General features: G+C 39.7%; 1 protein-coding gene across 2 annotated transcripts in view; it reads left to right on the forward strand.

Moving 5' to 3' along the window:
* Positions 1 to 19,470, forward strand: part of nsmce2 (NSE2 SUMO ligase component of SMC5/6 complex) — a 185,520-nt gene extending 166,050 nt beyond the window's left edge. For both annotated transcript variants that reach the window (XM_043688546.2, XM_087986263.1), the window contains exons 5-7: positions 14,839 to 14,939; positions 16,707 to 16,813; positions 17,832 to 19,470. In XM_043688546.2, coding sequence (XP_043544481.1) covers positions 14,839 to 14,939; positions 16,707 to 16,813; positions 17,832 to 17,940 — 317 coding nt within the window. In that variant the 3' untranslated portion in view covers positions 17,941 to 19,470. The remainder of the gene's footprint in view (positions 1 to 14,838; positions 14,940 to 16,706; positions 16,814 to 17,831) is intronic.
* The last annotated feature ends 1,235 nt before the right edge of the window (positions 19,471 to 20,705 follow it).

Below are 20,705 nucleotides of genomic sequence, written 5' to 3' on the forward strand. Positions count from 1 at the left end.
CACGGGTCCTCACCTTCCACCCCACCAACCTCCAGATACATCGTATCATCCTCCGTCATTTCCGTCACCTCCAAACAGACCCCACCACCAGGGATATATTTCCCTCCCCACCCATATCAGCATTCCGGAGAGACCACTCCCTCCGCGACTCCCTCGTCAGGTCCACACTCCCCACCAACCCAACCTCCACTCCCGGCACCTTCCCCTGCAACCGCAAGAAGTGCAAAACTTGCGCCCACACCACCCCCCCCTCACCTCCCTCCAAGGCCCCAGTGGATCCTTCCGTATCCGTCACAAATTCACCTGCACCTCCACACACATCATTTACTGTATCCGCTGCACCCGATGTGGTCTCCTCTACATTGGGGAGACAGGCCGTCTGCTTGCGGAACGTTTCAGGGAACATCTCTGGGACACCCGCACCAATCAACCCAACCACCCCGTGGCTGAACACTTTAACTCCCCCTCCCACTCCGCCAAGGACATGCAGGTCCTTGGCCTCCTCCATCGCCAGACCCTGACCACACGACGCCTGGAGGAGGAGCGCCTCATCTTCTGCCTCGGAACCCTCCAACCACATGGGATGAATGTAGATTTCTCCAGCTTCCTCATTTCCCCTCCCCCTACCTTATCTCAGTCCCAACCCCCAGATTCAGCACCACCCTCTTGACCTGCAATCTTCTTCCCAACCTCTCTGGCCCCACCCCCTCTCTGGCCTATCACCCTCACCCTCTCCTCCTTCCATCTATCGTATTCCTAGTGCCCCTCCCCCAATTTCCCTCTCCCCTACTTTTTATCTCAGCCCGCTTGGCACACCAGCCTCATTCCTGAAGAAGGGCTTATGCCTGAAACGTCGATTCTCCTGCTCCTTGGATGCTGCCTGGCCTGCTGTGTTTTTCCAGCACCACATTTTTCAATATACCAAGTGTCAAGCTTGGAGTGTTTTCATGTGTCTGGCAGCCAGAGCAACATTGAAGGTTCCTTGATTGCAGAGAGCGCAAAAAGGTACAAAGAAATAAATTAATTCACACTCATTCATATTCTGAGTTTGTGGTGCAGACGAGGAAGTGAGAAAGGCGAGCTTAATATCTCATCAGATGCACAAGTAACTATCAGTTGAGGTCTTATTCATATAATATATCATAAATATGGCCAAGGATGGGTCACAGTAGACATAATCCGATATCAATGGAAAAGTGTGCCCTGATGCATATGAATAAAAGCATCTTGGTATGTTCCCTGGAGATTAAAATTACTTTGAGCAAGCTTTAACTTCAATTTCACTAACCATCAGAAATGTTTATGAGGAAAAATAAGAGAGCTTCTGGGCGGAGGCCAAAATCTCATGTGTTGGTGTGAATTCTGAAGGAATGACCTTTGTCAGCTCCTCATTTTTATTTCCATGTATCTTATTTTGAATGTGCATAGATTCATTTTGGTAGTCCTGCACAGCAGACTAACACTCGGTACAGTTCATTTCCGGAGTAGGATGCAGTAACATATTGTCTGCCTACTGTTAGTCTGCAAAGCGTCTGTTCAGAATATGAGTCATTCTTTAATTGAGTTTCAGATAGTATTGAAATTGTCAAATGTTCTCAAAAGACTTGCAAGGAAACTATCTACAGAACTTGACCTTCAGAGGCAATATTTGCATCTATTTTGAAATAGACTGAAGCATACAATCTATTTAACATTTGTGTGTTTGTGTTTTGGATGCTATACAAATATAAAAGTATTCAAATGGAGGTATAAAATTCATGCCACTATTTGAAGAGTAGGACATTTTCCCATGGCCCTCATGTCAATCACCAAAACTGCTTAAGTATTTAATTAGGTCAAAACTGCAGATGCTGGAAATTTGCCCAGGCATCTTCAGCTGCAGCATAATTGACAATTCCTCCCAATATAAGGTTGTTGGTGTGGATGTTTGATGATTGCATAATGTTCCCCTTTCGTGACATCCCAGATAATAAAGCAGCTCCTATTCATATGCAGTAAGGCTTGGACAAGATCCAGACTAAGACTGATAAGTGGCAAGAAATATTTACACCCACAAATGCCAGTCAATTACCATCCCTAACCTGATCATCTCCTAACAAAACATTTGTGAATGGCTTTAACATCATTGAATCTTCCACAATCCACTGGAGTTAATATTGACCAAAAATTTAATGGGGCCAGGCATATAAGTATTGCGTCCAAAAGAACAGATCAAAGGGTAGGAATTTTGCACCAGTTCACTCACTTCATGTCTCCCTGATGCCTGGCTACCATCTGCCAGGGATCTGATGGGATACTGTTGGAATGCAGCTCCAATGGTACTCAAGAAGTTTGGCATAATGCAAAACAAAACCCTGGTGCCCTATGTACCACCTTCAGCATTCACTTCATTCACCACCAAAGCAAGATGGCAGCAGTATTCTGTATACTATCTACAAGGTGCATTGCAGCAATTCATCCAAGGTCCTTCTAGTCCCTTGCCCTTTACACCAGAAAAACATAGGCAGAAGATGTATGGGAGGACTATCACCTGCAAATTCCCCTCCTAACCACACACCACCTTGACTTAGCTCTATATTGCCAAACCTTCATTGTCATTGGGTCCTGGAACTCCCATCCTGACAGCACTATACCCCAAGGACTACAGCAGTTCAAGAAAGGAGCTCTCCGCCACCTTCTCCAGAGCAATTCGCTTGGCAACAAATGCAAGTCTAGCCGGTGACATCCTGTGAACAAACAGAAACAAAACATTTGTCAATGGAGTGACAAAACAGTTTTCTCTCTCTCTCTCTCTCTCTCTCTCTGTACCCTGACACTGTCAGAACTGCTGATTGTTTCCATGGTTATTATGGCACTTTAGTTATTGGCTGATAGTGGAATCTTTCTATGTGCGTTTCTGATGTCATGTTTGTCTACGGATATTGACTCTACTTCAAAATAAATTAATTGGTTTTGGAATGATTTGCATCATCTTGAGAATGTGAAGGACACATTTTTTAAAATCTAAGCTTAATTTATAATGCTTAATTTTAAATGTGAAAATGTGTGCGATCACTGACAATACATTATTAAACTGAACAAACTTAGTAAAACGTTCCAAGATGTTTCACAGTAGTGTGTTCAGACGAAAATAATAATGCTGGGTCAAAGGAGGAGATATAGGGAGGAGTGACGAGAGTTCTCAGGATTGTTTCAAAATATACTGAACAGGGAAGACAAAGGGAATTAGGGAGGGAATCAGACGGCTTGGGGTGTGGATGGCTGAAGTCACCAAGAGTGGGGTGAAATGAATGAGAGGGCACAAGAGATCCGAATTGGAGGAATGCAGAACAGGCCTAATTGAGTTCGCAGCTCAAGACCATTGACAGTTTCCCTGGGCAAGCTGTGCCAGGGTGGGGCTTGTAGTGTGCCTCAATATGGTGCCCCCTCTCTAGCAATATAGTTTTAATAGCAGGTTCATTCTTTATTGTCTGCAACATCACTTCTTGGGAGCCTTGCTGTTCCAGCATAGATGGTGCCCCAGCCAGCCGCAGCTTGGTCATTTCTGTCAAACTAGTTATTTCTACTAATATGCTGGCGTTGCAACAAAAATGACCTTAGATGAGGACTGAAGTATCTTCAGTTTCTTATTGAATATTGAAGTTGATACAATGATCTGAATGGCTTAAGTTTGCTCCTAGTCTTCTGATCTTATATTTTGTTTGTGCTGTAGTGCCATCTGGCCACTATAGTAAGTAGTCATAAGAGTTTTGGGGCAAACAGGTGTGTTGCAAAGTTTCACAGCAAGATAGTTCTAATAATCATAGCTTATTAAAACAAATGGATATTGGTTTAATATGACGATGGCTGTAATAGTGTGTGGATTAAGTTCCCACTAATCATTAAGGATCACACAAGTTCATGTTGCAGTATCGATAATTTTTTTTTAAAACTAGTCACTGAATCCAGGTACTGTAACAGACATGAATGCAAAAGAGAAATTGTGAATGGTGTTTGTGTCACAACATTTCTTTGAAGCAAAAAATCAATCTGTTGTTTTGCTACTTTTGTGGAGATTGCCAAATGGACAGAGAGAGACAGGTCTAGGCACATTTGTACCATTGAAAGTGGCCTTCTGTGAGTATTAATTAACATATTCACAACACAATAGCAGACCAGGCTCAAGCCTGGGTGTGGTACTTGGCCACCTGGATGATTTCTGTAGCAATAGTAAATACTTCAGCATTTTTCTGTTCAAACCATTAATTATCTGATGTAACATGGGGAGTTTTCAATTCCACCAAAAATAGTAGCTGCAGAAAAATATTTTTTTTAAATTTCATATACATTCCAGCATTGAGCAAATAAAAATGGTTACATCATGAAAACATTTCTTTGTATTCAAGAGACTTGTCTTATCATGTGGCGAATGCAAATACTTTTAGTCTAATTTTCCAAGGGAACCTTGCTAAATATTTAATTGTAATTTGCATGTATTTCCTGAATAGTGGTGATACAGGCCTGCTGGAGGTGTCATTGTGTATTTTTGTTTATTTTAACTATTTTGTTTTAAAACTCACCAAAACATAATTTACAATGTTTAATATAAATATATGCAAAAGGGAAGGTTAGGTAGTGGGATAGTTTTGCATTCAATTTTCTGCCTTAAACCCCTAATATCAAATTGCAGTATTATGCATTTGCAATTTCCTGCCTTTTAAAGAACTCAAAGCTTGCAGTAAACATGATAAAAATATGTTTTCAAGTGAAGTGTAATACTTTATCTTATAGATCATGCTACCCAAAGTGGGTTGGGACCTCAAGTGTGTTGTGAGCTGAAATTTTAGAGTCATGACTTCTGAGGCGGCAATTGCCACCAGGAGTTCTGACCAAGTTATAACAGCTGTCTGCTTATTCTAACAGTTCTCCCTGTTAGAAATAGGGTCACAGAGAGGAAACAGTTTGGTAAGCACTGTTCTAGATGGCATCCAAGTATTCAATCACCACTTACAAAACATAAATTGAATTCTATGTGAGAAGTAACAAAAGAACGAGATGTACGTGGAGCTCCAGTTAAAGGTGGCTAATGCCAAAGACCACGAAAGCATGGGCTTACACAGCATGTATGAACATGACATGACCATGGGCCCCTTGATGCCCCTGTATCTGTTGTTGAAGAGACTGGGGTTAATATTGGAAGTTGGAAAATAAATCTGAATTGAAACAAAAGCAGAACACAATGGATGCTGGGCAACTGAAATAAAAACAGATAGTGCAGGATAAACTAAAGTTTAGTGGCATATGGTGAGAGAGAAGAGCAGAGTTGAGTCCAATCTGATTCTTCTACAGCGCAGGAGTGGTGGAAAAGTGGTAGGTGGTTTTATACTGTTGAAACCAATGGGAAGGATCAAGTAGAACTGAAGGGAGGATCAGGCAAAGGTTAGAGGCTGAGGAAGATTCAACATCAAATTTATTAAAGATAACAAGGTCTAAAGTTGTAGAGATGTGTCAAATTATTAGTCCAGAATAGCTGGCAATAGCAGATTAAAGGTCAGCTGTCACTGAAAAAAAAACACATGAAAATACTACAGATACAAGGGTGGAAAGCAGTGAAAATGGAGGTCTTAGTTCATAGTTTGAATTTATTGAACTCAGTGTTGAGTCCAGAAGTGCCTTGTTGGAAAATGAGGTACTGTTCATCCAGCTTAGGCCCTGACTGGAACTTAAAGGAGAACTCGGAGAGAAATGTGAGCATGTAATAAAATAAGCTTTACTTTTGCATCAGTGTTGAAGCTGTTGGGAAAAGGGAAAAGCACATCCCTATGTCAATGCTTCACTAATGTAACTGGACTAAAGTTCAAAATATAAGATGTGAAACCATGCATTATCAGAATCTGACCAAGACTGCTAAAAGCCAGAGTAACTGATATAAAACTGGACGTCTGGCCACCCTTTCTCCAATGCATGAGAACAGATCAATATGGATGACACCATCGTGATAGCATACACATTTCTAGTACTCACTATGGTATCAGGATAAACATTGAATTGAAGCAAGGCGCTTCTGTAATTGGGCTTTGCCACAGATACCACCAACACACATCATGGTCATTCGGATGTAGATCATTGAGAAGGTTGCATTTTTTATTCAACCCATGGAATGTGGACGTCACTGGCTGGCCAGCATTTATTGCATGTCCCTAATTGCCCTTGCAAAGGTGGTGGTGAGCTGCCGTTTTGAATTACTGCAGTCCCTGTGCTGTAGGTTGACCCACAGTGCCGTGTAAGAGGGAATTCCAGGGTTTTGATCCAGCAATAATGAAGGAACAGTAATATATTTTAATCCAGCATCTGCAGTCCTCACTTTCTGTTAATATATTTCCAAGTCAGGATGGTAAGTGGCTTGGAAAGGAACTTGCTGGTAGTAGTGTTTCCATGTAACTGTTGCCTTTGTCCTCCTTAAGTGCAAGTCGTCATTGGTTTGGAAGGTGCTGTATAAGGATCCTTGGTGAATTTCTGCAGTGCATTTGTAGGTGTATGTAGTGCTGCTGCCAAGCATCGGTGGTGGAGGGAGCAGATGCTTGTGCATGTGATGCTAATCAAATAGGCTCCTTTGACCTGGGTGGTGTCAGGCTCCTTGAGTGTTGCCGTATGTGATGATACTCTGGCTTTAAGAGGTGTATTTTGTCCTTTTTTTTATGGAGAGGTTGAGCAGTCTACTGAAAGCCAATAAGTAAACAGCTTGTGAGGTCTTGGGTGTTTTTTAAACATTGGGACAATAGAAGCAGCTTGAATGTGTGGAGTCAGGCTCCCACAGAACCAGGATTTTAGTTTAGCTTTCAGTAGTTGCTAGGGTTTTTGAAGCTGGTTGCCAAAGCTGCTACTTTCTCTCTGTTACAGCTAATAGCTTGGGATCTCTTCCTGCTGCCAGAATTGTATGAGATGGTGTATTTTACTGTATTTGCCTTTGCTAAGAGTCTGTTTATAGGATATTACTATTTTGGAACAGTTGCTGTTTAGTAGTTACATAATCTACTATTCTGTTAAGTTTTCCAGAAGAGTTAAGTAATTCCAATTCTTCCTTCTTTTGTTTGTATTTTAACTGTAGTGTTAGAATGAAGGGTGTTTTGCTTAAAGCTGAGTAGTGTAAACAATCCTACACAGGCTTTGGGGAGCCATGAGTTACTCATTCTAAACAGCTCTTGTAGCCACTGTATTTATATGGTGAGCCCAGTTGAATTTCTGGTCAATGGTAAACCCCAGGATATTGATAGTGGCGGATTCAGTAATGGTAACACCATTGAAGGAGCAGTAGTTACATTGTCTCTTATTGGAGATGGTCATTGCCTGTCATTTATCTGGTACGAGTGTGGATATTGTCCAGATTCTGTTACAATTGGACTGCTTCATTATCTGAGGAGCATGAATGGTGCTTAGCATTGTGCCATCATTATGATGGAGGGAAGGTCATTGATGAACCATCTGAAGATGGTTGGGCCTAGGAAGCCAGCCTGAGGAATTCCTGCAGAGATCGACTAGAGCTAAGATGACTGACCTCCAACAACCACAACCATCTTCCTAAGTGCCAGGTAAGACTCCAGCCAGTGGAGTGTTTTCCCCCTGAAACCCATTGATTCCACTTTTGCTAGGGCTCCTTGATGCCACAGTCTTTTGAATGGGGCCTTGATGTTGAGGGCCATCATGCTCCCCTCACCTCTGGAATTCAGCCCTTTTGTCTATGTTTGAACCAAGGCTGGAATGTGGTCAGGAGCTGAGTGGCCCTGGCGGAAACCAGACTGGGTGACACTGAGCAGGTTGTTGCTGAGCAGGTGCTCCTTGACAATACTGTTGGTGATTCTTTCCATCATTTTATTGATGATCAAGACTAGGGTGGTAATTGGCCAGGTTGGACTTGTTCAGCTTTTGTAGGGTATGAACCCAGCCAGCGGGGAATTTGCCCTTGATTCCCATTGCTTTCAGTTTTGCTAGGGTTCCTTGATGCTACACTTGATCAAGTGCAGCCTTGATATTAAACTCTTTAGTTTATATTTGAACCAAGGCTGTAATGAAGTCAGAGGTGGAGGGCCATGGTGAAACCCAACCTGGGCATCAGTGACCAGGTTATTACTAAATGGTTTATTGATAAGCAGGTGCTTAGAGAAGTGGGAGACTTTTGAAAGTAGAAGAAGGGAGAATATAACAATGTGGTTTATTTTTAGGGAACCATGCAATACAAGTTTGAGAAATGATAGTGTCAATTTTTAACTAGGTACACTAATTATTTTCATGGAGATTTTGCATCTGATGCTTATTATTTTAGGATATAATTTTAAAGAAAATTAATGTGCTTCCAAGCCTGAGATGAAATATGACATTTCAACTCTTAATAACAAGTGTGTATGGCATTATTATGATCAGTAACATTAAATGGAAGTTAGTTGGGACAGGGTATGGTGAGCATGACAATAAAACAAAAATCCCAGTAAAGAGGACTTCAAAGAGAAGATGTGGTAATTAAAAAACCAAACAGAGTGCAGGCATTTTAAAATATATACTGATTACGATAGAAGTAAAAGCATCACACAACATAGCTTGAAAAAAACGCAGCCAGAGAACTATATACACAATGGATCCTGTGAAAAATAGAGAGAAAAAAGTTCAGACAGTGAGGGTTTGAAGGAAGGGGTTTTGCATATTGCAGAAAATGCAAATAATTACACTTCCTGCACACAAATGAACAAAACCTCTAAAATTTCATTATTATATGTCTCCTTCCCAGAATTATTTATTCTTTGGTCAGCAATTTCAGCACTGGCACCAAATTATTGACTTTTGTCCTAGTCACCCAACCAGTGTGTAAAGAAAATAATACGAACATAGCCATTTTTCACTTTGTGTGTGTGTGCACAGACTTTTTTCAGCTTAAAGTCATAGTTATCATTAAAGAAGAAAACAATAGAAACAAACGACCAGGAGGTTGAAAATAGTTTTGACATCGCTCATTTAGTGTTTAGCACTGCTGCTTCACAGCACCAGGGAACCGTGTTCAATTCCAGCCTTGGGTGACTATGCAAATTCCACACAAACATTCGCTCTGTGTGTGTGAGTTTCTTCCATGTGCTCTGGTTTCCATTCGCAATCCAAAGATGTGCAGGTTAGGTGGATTAGGCATGAGAAATGGCAGGGGGAGTGTGTTTTGGACTGGTCTGGTCGGGTTGGTCTTTGAAAGGTTGGTGCTATCTCAGGCTGAATGGCCTGCATCCGCATTGAAGAGATTCTATGCTTCTATGAATTTAGTTGAGACAAAGATCATGGATAAAAGCTGGTCATTATAAGCTTGAGTTTTCTGAACCATGTCTCCGGTCAATCTCAAGCACAACCAAAAGAAAATATACACTCTGACATTACAAACAAGTTTTCTGTAGCATTACTCACTTTGATTCAAGGCAAATGCTATTTTATAACAGTCATGCTGTTATTTCAAGTAGGCCTACCATGAGGTTCACTGATTTGCAATGACTGAATAAGTGAAATTTCATTTTTAATGTATAGTAGATTTTCTTTTTAACTGGTTTTTCAAGGATTAAATTCCAAAAGTTTGACATTTTCACTTTTATGATTACTTATATGTAAGTGATCCTTATATATAAAACAGACAATGCTACTTGACAAATAATGATATGATTAAGTAAAATCCTGTACAGCTCACAGCAGGCAGAGGCAGAAGACTTTCCTGGAATGTAAATGCTGCCCATCCCTAGTTTTCCTCGGACTGAGTACAATGCTAGGCCACTACACAGGACACTTAATTACCCATGCATCTGGAGTCACGCATTGGCCAGACCAGTAAGGATGGTAAAGTTCCTTTCTTCAAGGTCATGATTGTCATAGAAATCCATCTGCCTCAATCAATGACAGTTTCATGGTCACCCTCACTGAGACTAGTTTTCAATTCCAGACTTTATTAATTGATTGGAATTTATTTAAATTCCAACAGCTGCCATGATGAGGTTACTGTCTCTGTCCCCAGAACATTACCAAAACCTCTGGATTGCTAGTCTAATGACATTACCACTACAACACCATCTCCGTCATTGGACTATACCACAAAACTAAAATGTTACATGTTGCAATTAAAGATTTAAAATAGTAGGTAAATAATCCCAGTAGTAAAGAGGTGCCACAATTAAATAATGACCAATACAAAGACCCTCCACTGGCTTGAGCCTAAAGACAAATAAAAATTATCATGTTGTTGATGCCTAAGAGACGTGACAGTGAAACTTTGCCTGAAGTGGAGTCACTGTCCTCACTTATGATGGTGAAACCAATAATTTTCTACTCACTGCCTGTCTGGACCTTGCCCCTTGTTCCCCTCCATGTTGTAAAACAGTTTGTTCAGTCATAAATGAGCTACACTTTTCTCCAGTTATATATAATATTGGGATGACCGAGGCCACAATCTTTAATCCCTATCGTAAACTCGGTACTTTTGCCACAATTCTATCCCTTTCCAGCAACAGTCTTGAGCTTTTCGAAGCTTGTATTACTTCTACAATGTCACTCACTGAGAGGCATAATAAGGTGCTGTATAAGTGCAAGTTCATACCTGTATATATTAGACAATAGACAATAGGTGCAGGAGTAGGCCATTCAGCCCTTTGAGCCTGCACCGCCATTCAATATAATCATGGCTGATCATTCCTAATCAGTATCCTGTTCCTGCCTTATCTCCATAACCCTTGATTCCACTATCTTTGAGAGCTCTATCCAACTCTTTCTTAAATGAATCCAGAGACTGGGCCTCCACTGCCCTCTGGGGCAGAGCATTCCACACAGCCACCACTCTCTGGGTGAAGAAGTTTCTCCTCATCTCTGTCCTAAATGGTCTACCCCGTATTTTTAAGCTCTGTCCTCTGGTTCGGCACTCACCCATCAGCGGAAACATGTTTCCTGTTGTCAGAGTGTCCAATCCTTTCATAATCTTATACGTCTCAATCAGGTCACCTCTCAGTCTTCTAAACTCAAGGTTTTACAAGCCCAGTCGCTTCAGTCTTTCAGTGTAAGGTAATCCTGCCATTCCAGGAATTGACCTCGTGAACCTACGCTGCACTCCCTCAATAGCCAGAATGTCTTTCCTCAGATTTGGAGACCAGAACTGCACGCAGTACTCCAGGTGTGGTCTCACCAGGGCCCTTTACAGCTGCAGAAGCACCTCTTTGCTTCTATACTCAATTCCTCTTGTTATGAAGGCCAGCATGCTATTAGCCTTCTTCACTACCTGCTGTACCTGCATGCTTGCCTTCATTGACTGGTGTACAAGAACACCCAGATCTCTCTGTACTGCCCCTTTACCTAAATTGATTCCATTGAGGTTGTAATCTGCCATCCTGTTCTTGCCACCAAAGTGGATAACCATACATTTATCCACATTAAACTGCATCTGCCATGCATCTGCCCACTCACCTAACTTGTCCAGGTCACCCTGTAATCTCCTAACATCCTCATCACATTTCACCCTGCCACCAGCTTTGTATCATCAGCAAATTTGCTAATGTTATTGCTGATACCATCTTCTATATCATTAACATATATTTTAAAAAGCAGCGGTCCCAGCACGGATCCCTGCGGTACCCCACTGGTCACTGCCTGCCATTCCGAAATGGAGCCGTTTATCGCTACCCTTTGTTTCCTATCAGCCAACCAATTTTCAATCCAATCTAGTACTTTGCTCCCAATACCATGCGCCCTAATTTTACTCACTAACCTCCTGTGTCAGACTTTATCAAAAGCTTTCTGAAAATCCAGGTACACTACATCTACTAGATCTCCCTCGTCCATCTTCAGAGTTAATCCTCAAAAAATTCAAGAAGATTAGTCAAGCATGATTTCCCCTTCATCCATCCATGCTGACTATGTCCTATCCTGTTACTACTATCCAGATGTGCCGTAATTTCATCCTTTATAATAGACTCCAGCATCTTTCCCACCACTGAGGTCAGACTAACTGGTCTATAATTTCCTGCTTTCTCTCTCTCACCTTTCTTAAAAAGTGGTATAACATTAGCCACCCTCCAATCCTCAGGAACCGTCCCCGAATCTATCGAACTCTGGAAAATAATCACCAACGCATCCACGATTTCCCGAGCCACCACCTTCAGTACCCTGGGATGCAGACCATCAGGCTCCGGAGACTTATCAACCTTCAGACCTAACAGCTTCTCCAACACCAATTCCTGGCAAATATTAATTCCCTTAAGTTCAGGTCCTTCAGCCACTGTTACCTCAGGGAGATTGCTTGTACTTCCCCAGTGAACACAGATCTGAAGTACCCATTTAATTCCTCTGCCATTTCTTTGTTCCCCGTAATCTATTCCCCTGTTTCTGTCTTCGGGGGCCCAATTTTAGTCCTAACCATTTTTTTGCCTTGCACATACCTAAAAAAGCTTTTACTATCCTCCTTTATATTATTGGCCAATTTACCTTCGTACCTCATTTTTCCTCTGCGTATTTCCTTCTTAGTAATCCTCTGTTGCTCTTTAAAAGCTTCCCAGTCCTCAGTTTTCCCACTTATCTTTGCTATGTTATACTTTTTCTCTTTTAACTTTATATGTTTCTTAACTTCCCTCGTCAGCCACGACCACCCATGCCTCCTCCTGGGATCTTTCTTCCTTTTAGGAATGAACTGATCCTGCAACTTCTGTATTATACACAGAAATATCCGCCATTGTTCCTCCACGGTCATCCCTGCTAAGGTATTGCACCATTGAACTTTGGCCAGCTCCTCCCTCAGAGCTCCATAGTTCCCTTTATTCAACAGAAGTATTGTCACTTCCAACTGTACCCTCTCCCTCTTAAATTGCAGATTGAAGCTTAATGTATTATGGCCACTACTTCCCAATGGCTCCTTCACTTCGAGGTCTCTGACCAATTCTGGTTCGTTACACAATACCAGATCCAGAATTGCCTTCTCCCTGGTCGGCTCCAGCACCAGCTGCTCGAAGAATCCATCTCTGAGGCACTCCACAAAGTCTCTTTCTTGAGGTCCAATACCATCCTGATTCCCCCAGCATGTTAAAATCCCCCATAACAACTGTAGTGACATCTTTACGACAGGCCAATTTCAGCTCCTGATTCAACTTACATCCGACATCCAGACTTCTGTTTGGGGCCTGTAGATGACTCCCAAGAGGGTTTATTTACCCTTAGTATTTATCAGCTCTATCCACACTGACTCTACATCCCCTGACTCTAGGTCCCCCCGCGCAAGGGACTGAATATCCTCCCTTACCAACAAGGCCACCCCACCCCCTCTGCCCGTCAGTCTGTCCTTACGATAGCACGTGTAGCCTTGAATATTCATTTCCCAGGCCCTGTCCACTTGAAGCCACATCTCAGTTATCCCCACAATATCGTATCTGCCAATTTCCAAAAGAGCCTCAAGCTCATCCATCTTATGTCTAATGCTTTGTGCATTCATGTATAGTATTTTTAATTTGTTACTGCTCTCGCCCTTCCCATCAACCCCTATTTAACAGCATGATCCCTTTCCGAGTTTTCTGCCTTATTGGTACAGTTGTCTTTCTTGACTTCTCTTGTTCTAACTTTCCCTTCAATTTCCTTTTTAAACATCCAGTTCGTCTCTTCCCCCCCCCCCCCCCCCCCCCCCCCCCCCGCTACTTAGTTTAAATGTAGCGGTGCTGCAGTAGAAAACCTGCCTGCCAGAATGCTGGTCCCTAACCTATTAAGATGCAATCCGTCTCTCTTGTAGAATTTATGTTTACCACAAAATATACCCCAGTGATCCAAGAACTTAAAAGATGTATTATAAAAGATGTATTGATTCTGCAAAAGCCAAAAAAAAACCTCCAAAATCAATGGATAGAGAAAAGAAAGAATGCAATTAAGCAGAGTTCCTAAAATGAATATAAATATTAGTAGCAGTTGCCAAACTCACAGCGGACAATAATGCTGCTCTGTCATCCAAGAGTAGAGAGTTTAACCCGAGTGTCATCACACTTCAGGTGAGGGGTGAGGTCAAAAATGTGGGACCTTCATGGTAACCTCAGCTGAAGTGAAATTGAACCCCACTTTCAGCAGTACTCTGCATCACAAACCAGCTGTCTAGCCAACTGGCTCTGGCTCTATATCACGAATGTGCAATGAAATGTAAATTCAGGGTATTCAGAACTTGTACTTTATGCACTCCCTGGTTCACACTAACAATTTGACTTCTAGTTTGATGTTTTAGCTTTATGTTTATGTTTTACCTTAATGCATTAATGCTTTCTCTTCCCATTAAATTGTTTCTCTCTTATATCTCTGATGTCCCCTTGTCACTAGATTATACTTTATATTTTATTGGTTCATGCTTTAATTCAGTTGTTCTTTTGAATTTTATTGCCATTTTGTTTTTGAATGAACTAAATTTATTTCCCAATGGTCCACTACATCATCGAATATTTATGTGAATGTAATAACAGCTGGGGCAGAGACAATGTTGCGCCAACTGAAGAGTGTAAAATATCTTTTTGGGAAAAAAATTCAGGACTGTGATTTCATGAAATCCATGCAATTTTTGAAAATTTTGAAATTCGCTTTCTTAATTATACTTGAAATCCTAGAATGAACAGCCTATAAATAGGCTGGTCTAATTTCCAAATCATTTAAGCCTAGTGAAATCAATCCATAAATTGATTACTCATACCTCAATATTTTGTCATAGTGGAACTGATTGTTACTGAAATATGTTGCTTTAATGGTGGAAGTAAAGAACTCTAGTCAGTAAATAAATAATTCTGTTAAGCTGCAAATAATTAGGAAACGTGGCTTATTTGTATTGTTCCTCTTGGCTTTCAGTCGGCGCTGAATCACAAAATGAGAGCCCTTCAGCCAATGAGATTGACGAAGATATTGCTGTGACCCAGAGCCAGAGAAATTTCATTTGCCCCATTACACAGGTACAGAACAGCATATTCCAAGAACTAGGTGTTCAGGTCCATTTTCCTTTGCAGTTAACTATCAGTGTTAGCTATTGAATATATTTTGAGTTCTCTCAATGCATTTAAATTAACTTGAAGACTTTGTCATTAGGTTTAGCTTGAAGCCTTGTAAGGTAAAGGAGTAGAATTCAATCATTTAGCCCATTGAGTGTGCTCCACCATTCGATCATGGCTGATAGTTTCTCAACCCTCTTCTCCCTGCATTGTATGCTTTGAATATGATTCACCTTTCATTAAAATTGTGACTGGTTGTGGTTTCACCTTCTTCTTCCTTTCTGCACTCTATAACCGTTGACTACTTAACTATTAAAAATGTATGTATCTCAGCCTCGAATGAATTTCAAGTCTCAGTCTCCATTGCCTTCTGTGTAAAATAATTCTGCGCTTTAACAACACTCCTGAGAGAAAAAAAACTCTCATCTCTGTCTTAAAAAGAAGACCTCTTATTGTTAAACCATGTCACCTAACTTTAGTTTCCTGCACACCCTTCCTGATATCCACCATATCCAATGCTTTCAAGATATTATGTGTTTCATTCATCTAAATTGTAGTTGGTATCGGCCTAACATGCTCAATCTTCCTTGATAAGATAAACTCTTCATTCCAGGAATGAGTCCTGTGGATGTCTGAATTACTTTCAAAGTAATCTTTTTACAAATAAGGAAACCAAAACTCTATACAGTACTCCAGATGTGATCTCACCAGCCCCATGTACAGTTGCATTGAAACTTACCTATTCTTGTATTTCATTCCCCTTGCTCAAAATGTAATTTGAAAGTTAGTATGCCTGTCAACTGTAATTCTTGAAAAAGATGGTCATATGGTCCTGTTTGCGCCCTGTGAACAAAGACATCAGGATTTCCTTGTGGATGGGCAAGATACCTCTTTTTGCCCTGATTTCCAACGGATTTGGTTGATTAGGACCTGGTCATGAGCAGGATGATAGAAAACAAGAGCTGCTCCACAGCTTTTATTTTTACTACAGCTCAAAAAGGTTGATAACTACTACCAAGAATAATTCCTCTTTGCTAAGTTATATGAAACCCTCCCCAGTTAACACTTGTTTTTGTGCACCCCAAATATAACAATTTGGCATTTCTTAAATGTGAAAAAGAAAGGAAAGCATGAATATTGGTCCTGGCTTTGCAGCCTTATTTTAAAGGCAACCACAAACTCATCTTGAATCTCCATAATACTATGCCATGAGACCCCAACAGACATTCATTAAAATCTGCAACAAAACTATTGTATTGAATTGCATCACATTGCAGTCTGTTTTTTCAGATTTTCCTTCCCTTTTCAAAAAACAGCTGACTTTTTTCCACTCAACAATGTAATTACTTTTGCTTCTGAATGCATAGACAATTATTACCAGTATGTGACGATAAAATAAACTAGCTTGTAGACAGGGCATCTAACTTTTAGACATTCCGAGTAGTGCAGAATTAAACTGTTTGCCAATTCCTTTTGGAATGGAAGCTGCATATTTTGTACTCCCTTTGTAGAGGAGGGTGATAGTTCTTGACTTTGTACTCATGCAACTAAAATTGTGCAATTTATTTTTTGAAGTGAAGTTCTACATGTATTCATTTTTGTTTAAAAAAAAAGAAACTGACTCCAGAACTAGCACAGTTGTCGCACATTGTGCATAGTCCTGGTTGGTATAACCATTCGTTGTGAAAAGGGAAGAGTCATTAATTTATGTTTTAACTTTGGAATTTTTAGAGGGAAATGGAATGTCCTGTGAAGAATAAAGTTTGTGGTCACAGCTATGAAGAGGAAGCCATAATAAAAATAATTCAGAACAAGCACAAACAGAAGAAGAAAGCCAGGTAAAGGTGGAACAATCCCCAACTGCATCCTAACAAAGACTTCACTGTTATAAAAATTGTCATATTTCAATAAACCACAGTCCAGAGGCTTAAATGAATCTTGCTATTATTACAAGCATTGATGTACGATGTCTCCATATATCTCTTTTTAATATATAACTAATCGCAACAAATTAGTAGTCACAGTCACATATCATTGATTCTCAAAGCTAAGCCAAATAGGTCACAGAGCAGCATCTTATTTTAAAGATGGAAATGTCAGTTTGTTTGCAAACTAGCAGTTCAGTTCTCATTATGGTGCTGCTAATGTTTTGTTATATTACTTGCTTGCAACAAAAGAATCGACTGTGTCCACTATAACTCCAGGAGTAATTCTACAGAAGCGCATGTTCTTAAAATGATTGTGACAGTTCAAAACATATAGCTGAATGTCTTTAAACCTGACTGTTATTTACTCAGGATTGCATTTTCCCACCACTGATTACAAGAACATTCCAACAATGTTATGTTATAGTTGGAAAAACAAGATGTTTAAGCTTACAACCCAGAACAGTCTGATTTCCAGACATGTTCAACATTTTTAACGGATTGATCACAGAATTTAGGGAATATTGTAATACTGGCTTCATTACTGGAACTTACTTTCTTCCAAACACAATGCTTTCATACATTGCAATGCTTGTTCTATTTCTGTCTGATTTTGTTTTAATGAATTTTCCGTGTTAGTTTGTACTATTTCACTGGTTGGTTAAAGGAGTATATCATTTCTATTAAGAATGCAAAATCAGAAAGGTTTGATGTCTTGAGTTAATGCAGCAATACAACTCTGCTATTAAACATAAAACGTCTATTTATGTGAAGTGAAAGGAAAGTTAAAAATATAAAATCAGTCAGATACAAAGTTAATCTAGAACTATTTTGGTAACTGGATTAAAAATTGTTCATCTGATTACTTCAGCACTATAGGATCTACATTTGTTTCCTTCATTTTGATTGATGCATTTTGTTTCTGCAATAGGTGCCCTGTTGTTGGATGTGAAAATGGAGATATGAATCAGTGTGATCTTTCAACGGACACAGCTCTGAGAAGAGCTATTGAAAATCACAAAAAACATCAAGTGAGATGATTATTTGTCACATGTTCAACAGGCAATTGTGAAGAAGAAGGTGTCAGATCCAAATATTTGGACGGATGTCTTGTGGAAGATTAGAGTTCTGGTTAATCACTAATAATTATATAGTTTGACTAAGATTGATATTGAGTTCTATTTGAATTCTGTGTGATCGATTTTGATGATAGCACGTGTACAATGTTTAAAATAGAAGTTGAGGTTAAAGTTACGAACAGAAATCCTTATTCCAACCTAAACATCGGTTGTGCCACTGAAACGTATTCAGCGAAAATTGAAAATAATATTTTAAACTAAATATTTACTTTTCTCAGGGAACAGTATTGAACTATGAACTGTGTAGCAAAGGATTTCTTACCAAAATGTATATGTTGTCATTCAGTATTTTCTGCATCTTTCTTAAAATGCAAATAATGCTTTGATACACAACACAAAGCTCCCCAAGTAAATTTTTTTTTATCATTTATCACTACTGCTTGGGATTTCCCTTTATAATTATATTCCTTGTTTCATGCATCCATAATAAAATTGGCTTGTTTTCTAGTTTTCCTCGATAACTTAGGTTCAGAAAATCATACATTGCAAGCAAAGCATGTTGCAATACAATGCAAATGATCAATAATTATGAGTAGTTGATAGTACATATTTAGTAATGCAAAGGTTTGGGACCATAGAAATCAGCTGCAAGAATGATGAGGCACTCTACCTGAAGGTTTGTGTTCATCCCCTAACCAGAGTTCTCTTAATTGGATAGTTCTTTCACTCACAAATTGTGATAAAGTCACCAATGCTCCTTTAAGTTAAATCCTTCCTGTCTGTGACAGTGGCTCAATGTTTGAGGAGCAGCAACTTTGACACTCTCAGAACTGCATTGAAGTATTAGGCTAAGTTATGTAATTAAACCTTGGAGTGAAACTGTGGCGGTCAGCCGACTGAATGAAAGACAAGATCGATACCAACCAGCTAACTTCAAGCTGGTAAAGTGGCCTTTTTTTTTTGCAGGCAGCCCTTGCTTGTTTTTAAATTTGAAGTTATTTGAAGTTTGTAAATGTTTTTCTGTGTTTCACTTCTGTTCCTTTTTCTCCTCATCTGAAGATGACAACTTCAAGCCATAGAATGATGCAGTGCAGAGAGTGCCCTTTCTCCTCGTTTCTCTACAGCCATAATGAATATTGTAGAGCACACTTATTTAGTGTAGTGGCAGATTTATTTTGTATCTTGCCAAAATACTTCTCTTCATGGAGTTATCAAGACAACAGTCAATTCAAATGTAACTTGTAAAAACTGTCACAAATTGCTGGGATTGTGCTTAGTTACCAAACCCTGATCCTTTTGGCTCAAAATGGCTTAGTGTAGCAATTGGTGCAAGAATTTGGTACTTTTCTGGTCTGTGTCATAATATTTATTGTACTTATGCACACAGCTGTCAGAGAGAAGTGCTAATACTTGGAGGATTTTGCATTCCTTTGTGCTTTTTAATATTTCTGTTTGCAAACATTTCAAATAAACAGAAAATGACTTATGTTACTGTGGTTATAAATGCAATGATACTTTTTGTCTTGTTTGAACTGGAATAACACTTTATATCTGTTTGCATTAGCTTCGCAAGATACAGTAATACTGTATTGTAATTGTTTTAAATGCAATTTTCATTTATATTCAGCCCTGTGTCCAATAGCCTAAATCCTTTAGCAGAACTTAAGTTGAATTCCTGCTAAAAGCAGAATTTATGTTTTCTTTTCTATTTTTGAAAAATATTCAAGTAGACAGTGGATTATTAAAATACTTATGCAGTCACATGGGTTTGTTTAAATAATTAAGTCGCAGCCCCATCATTAGGCAACAGAGAAACAAAATTGTGTATTTAATTACTCAGCTTTCGTTATATTACTGAGTGACATTTGTTTTGAATGAAAACATTGAATAATAGAAATCTGATGCAGAGGAGAAAGGAGGTACCTTTACATCTTGTGTTATTTTTTGTCTAAGCTTGTGGCAGTAAGTTTTAAACGTAGGAACTTATAATTTTGTTTAGAAACTAATAACAGCGAATTAATTGCATTAAACTTTCATCATCATATCATGTGAGATCTGGCTGAAGCCAGATTCTTGGCTTATTGTTAGCCATTGTGTCATCTTGAGTTTTCTTGTTTTCTTGGTGATTGCCTTGGCTTCCATTTTCAGGCAGTAGGAGGAGACGGGTCCCAAGTCAATCTTGACTCAGAACAGTAATCAAACCAGCAGTATTTAGGATATTCTGAATCGCAACTGAGCCATTCGTTATGTCTGTAAAACAGACATGTCGAACATGTCGAAATGGTCACACGCACCATCTGCAGCGTTTGCGGATTTGTACAGAACTTAAGAACTCACATTTGCAATAAGAACAAATTAATCTGATGTCTAAGATAAAGATGTTTGAATCACCTGGGAGGTTAGAGTTAACAGAATATCCTTACCCAGATAGTAATCACAGCACTTCGGTTGTGATTTAGTTCTTGTTAGTGGTCAAGGACAGCATAATGCCACTGAGCATCAGGAGGCAAACGGACAACATTTGAAGTTTGGAGGATCTTAGCCTTTGTCATTTTGCAGAATCATGGCATTGCAATAGATATGCCTGAGAAGAAAAGACGCAGGGAGACTTCATGATACAAGCGATCATTTGGGTGAGGAGTGTGGGATACTAAAGTATCATGGTATTAATAGTGAATGTTATAGTTGTGGAATAATTGTGCTCTGTGTATAAGAAAGTTCTGAAG

Source organism: Chiloscyllium plagiosum, unplaced genomic scaffold, assembly GCF_037043375.1.
Source record: "Chiloscyllium plagiosum isolate Xiang-an unplaced genomic scaffold, Cpla_swu_hap1 HiC_scaffold_4, whole genome shotgun sequence".
Lineage (NCBI taxonomy): Eukaryota > Metazoa > Chordata > Chondrichthyes > Orectolobiformes > Hemiscylliidae > Chiloscyllium > Chiloscyllium plagiosum.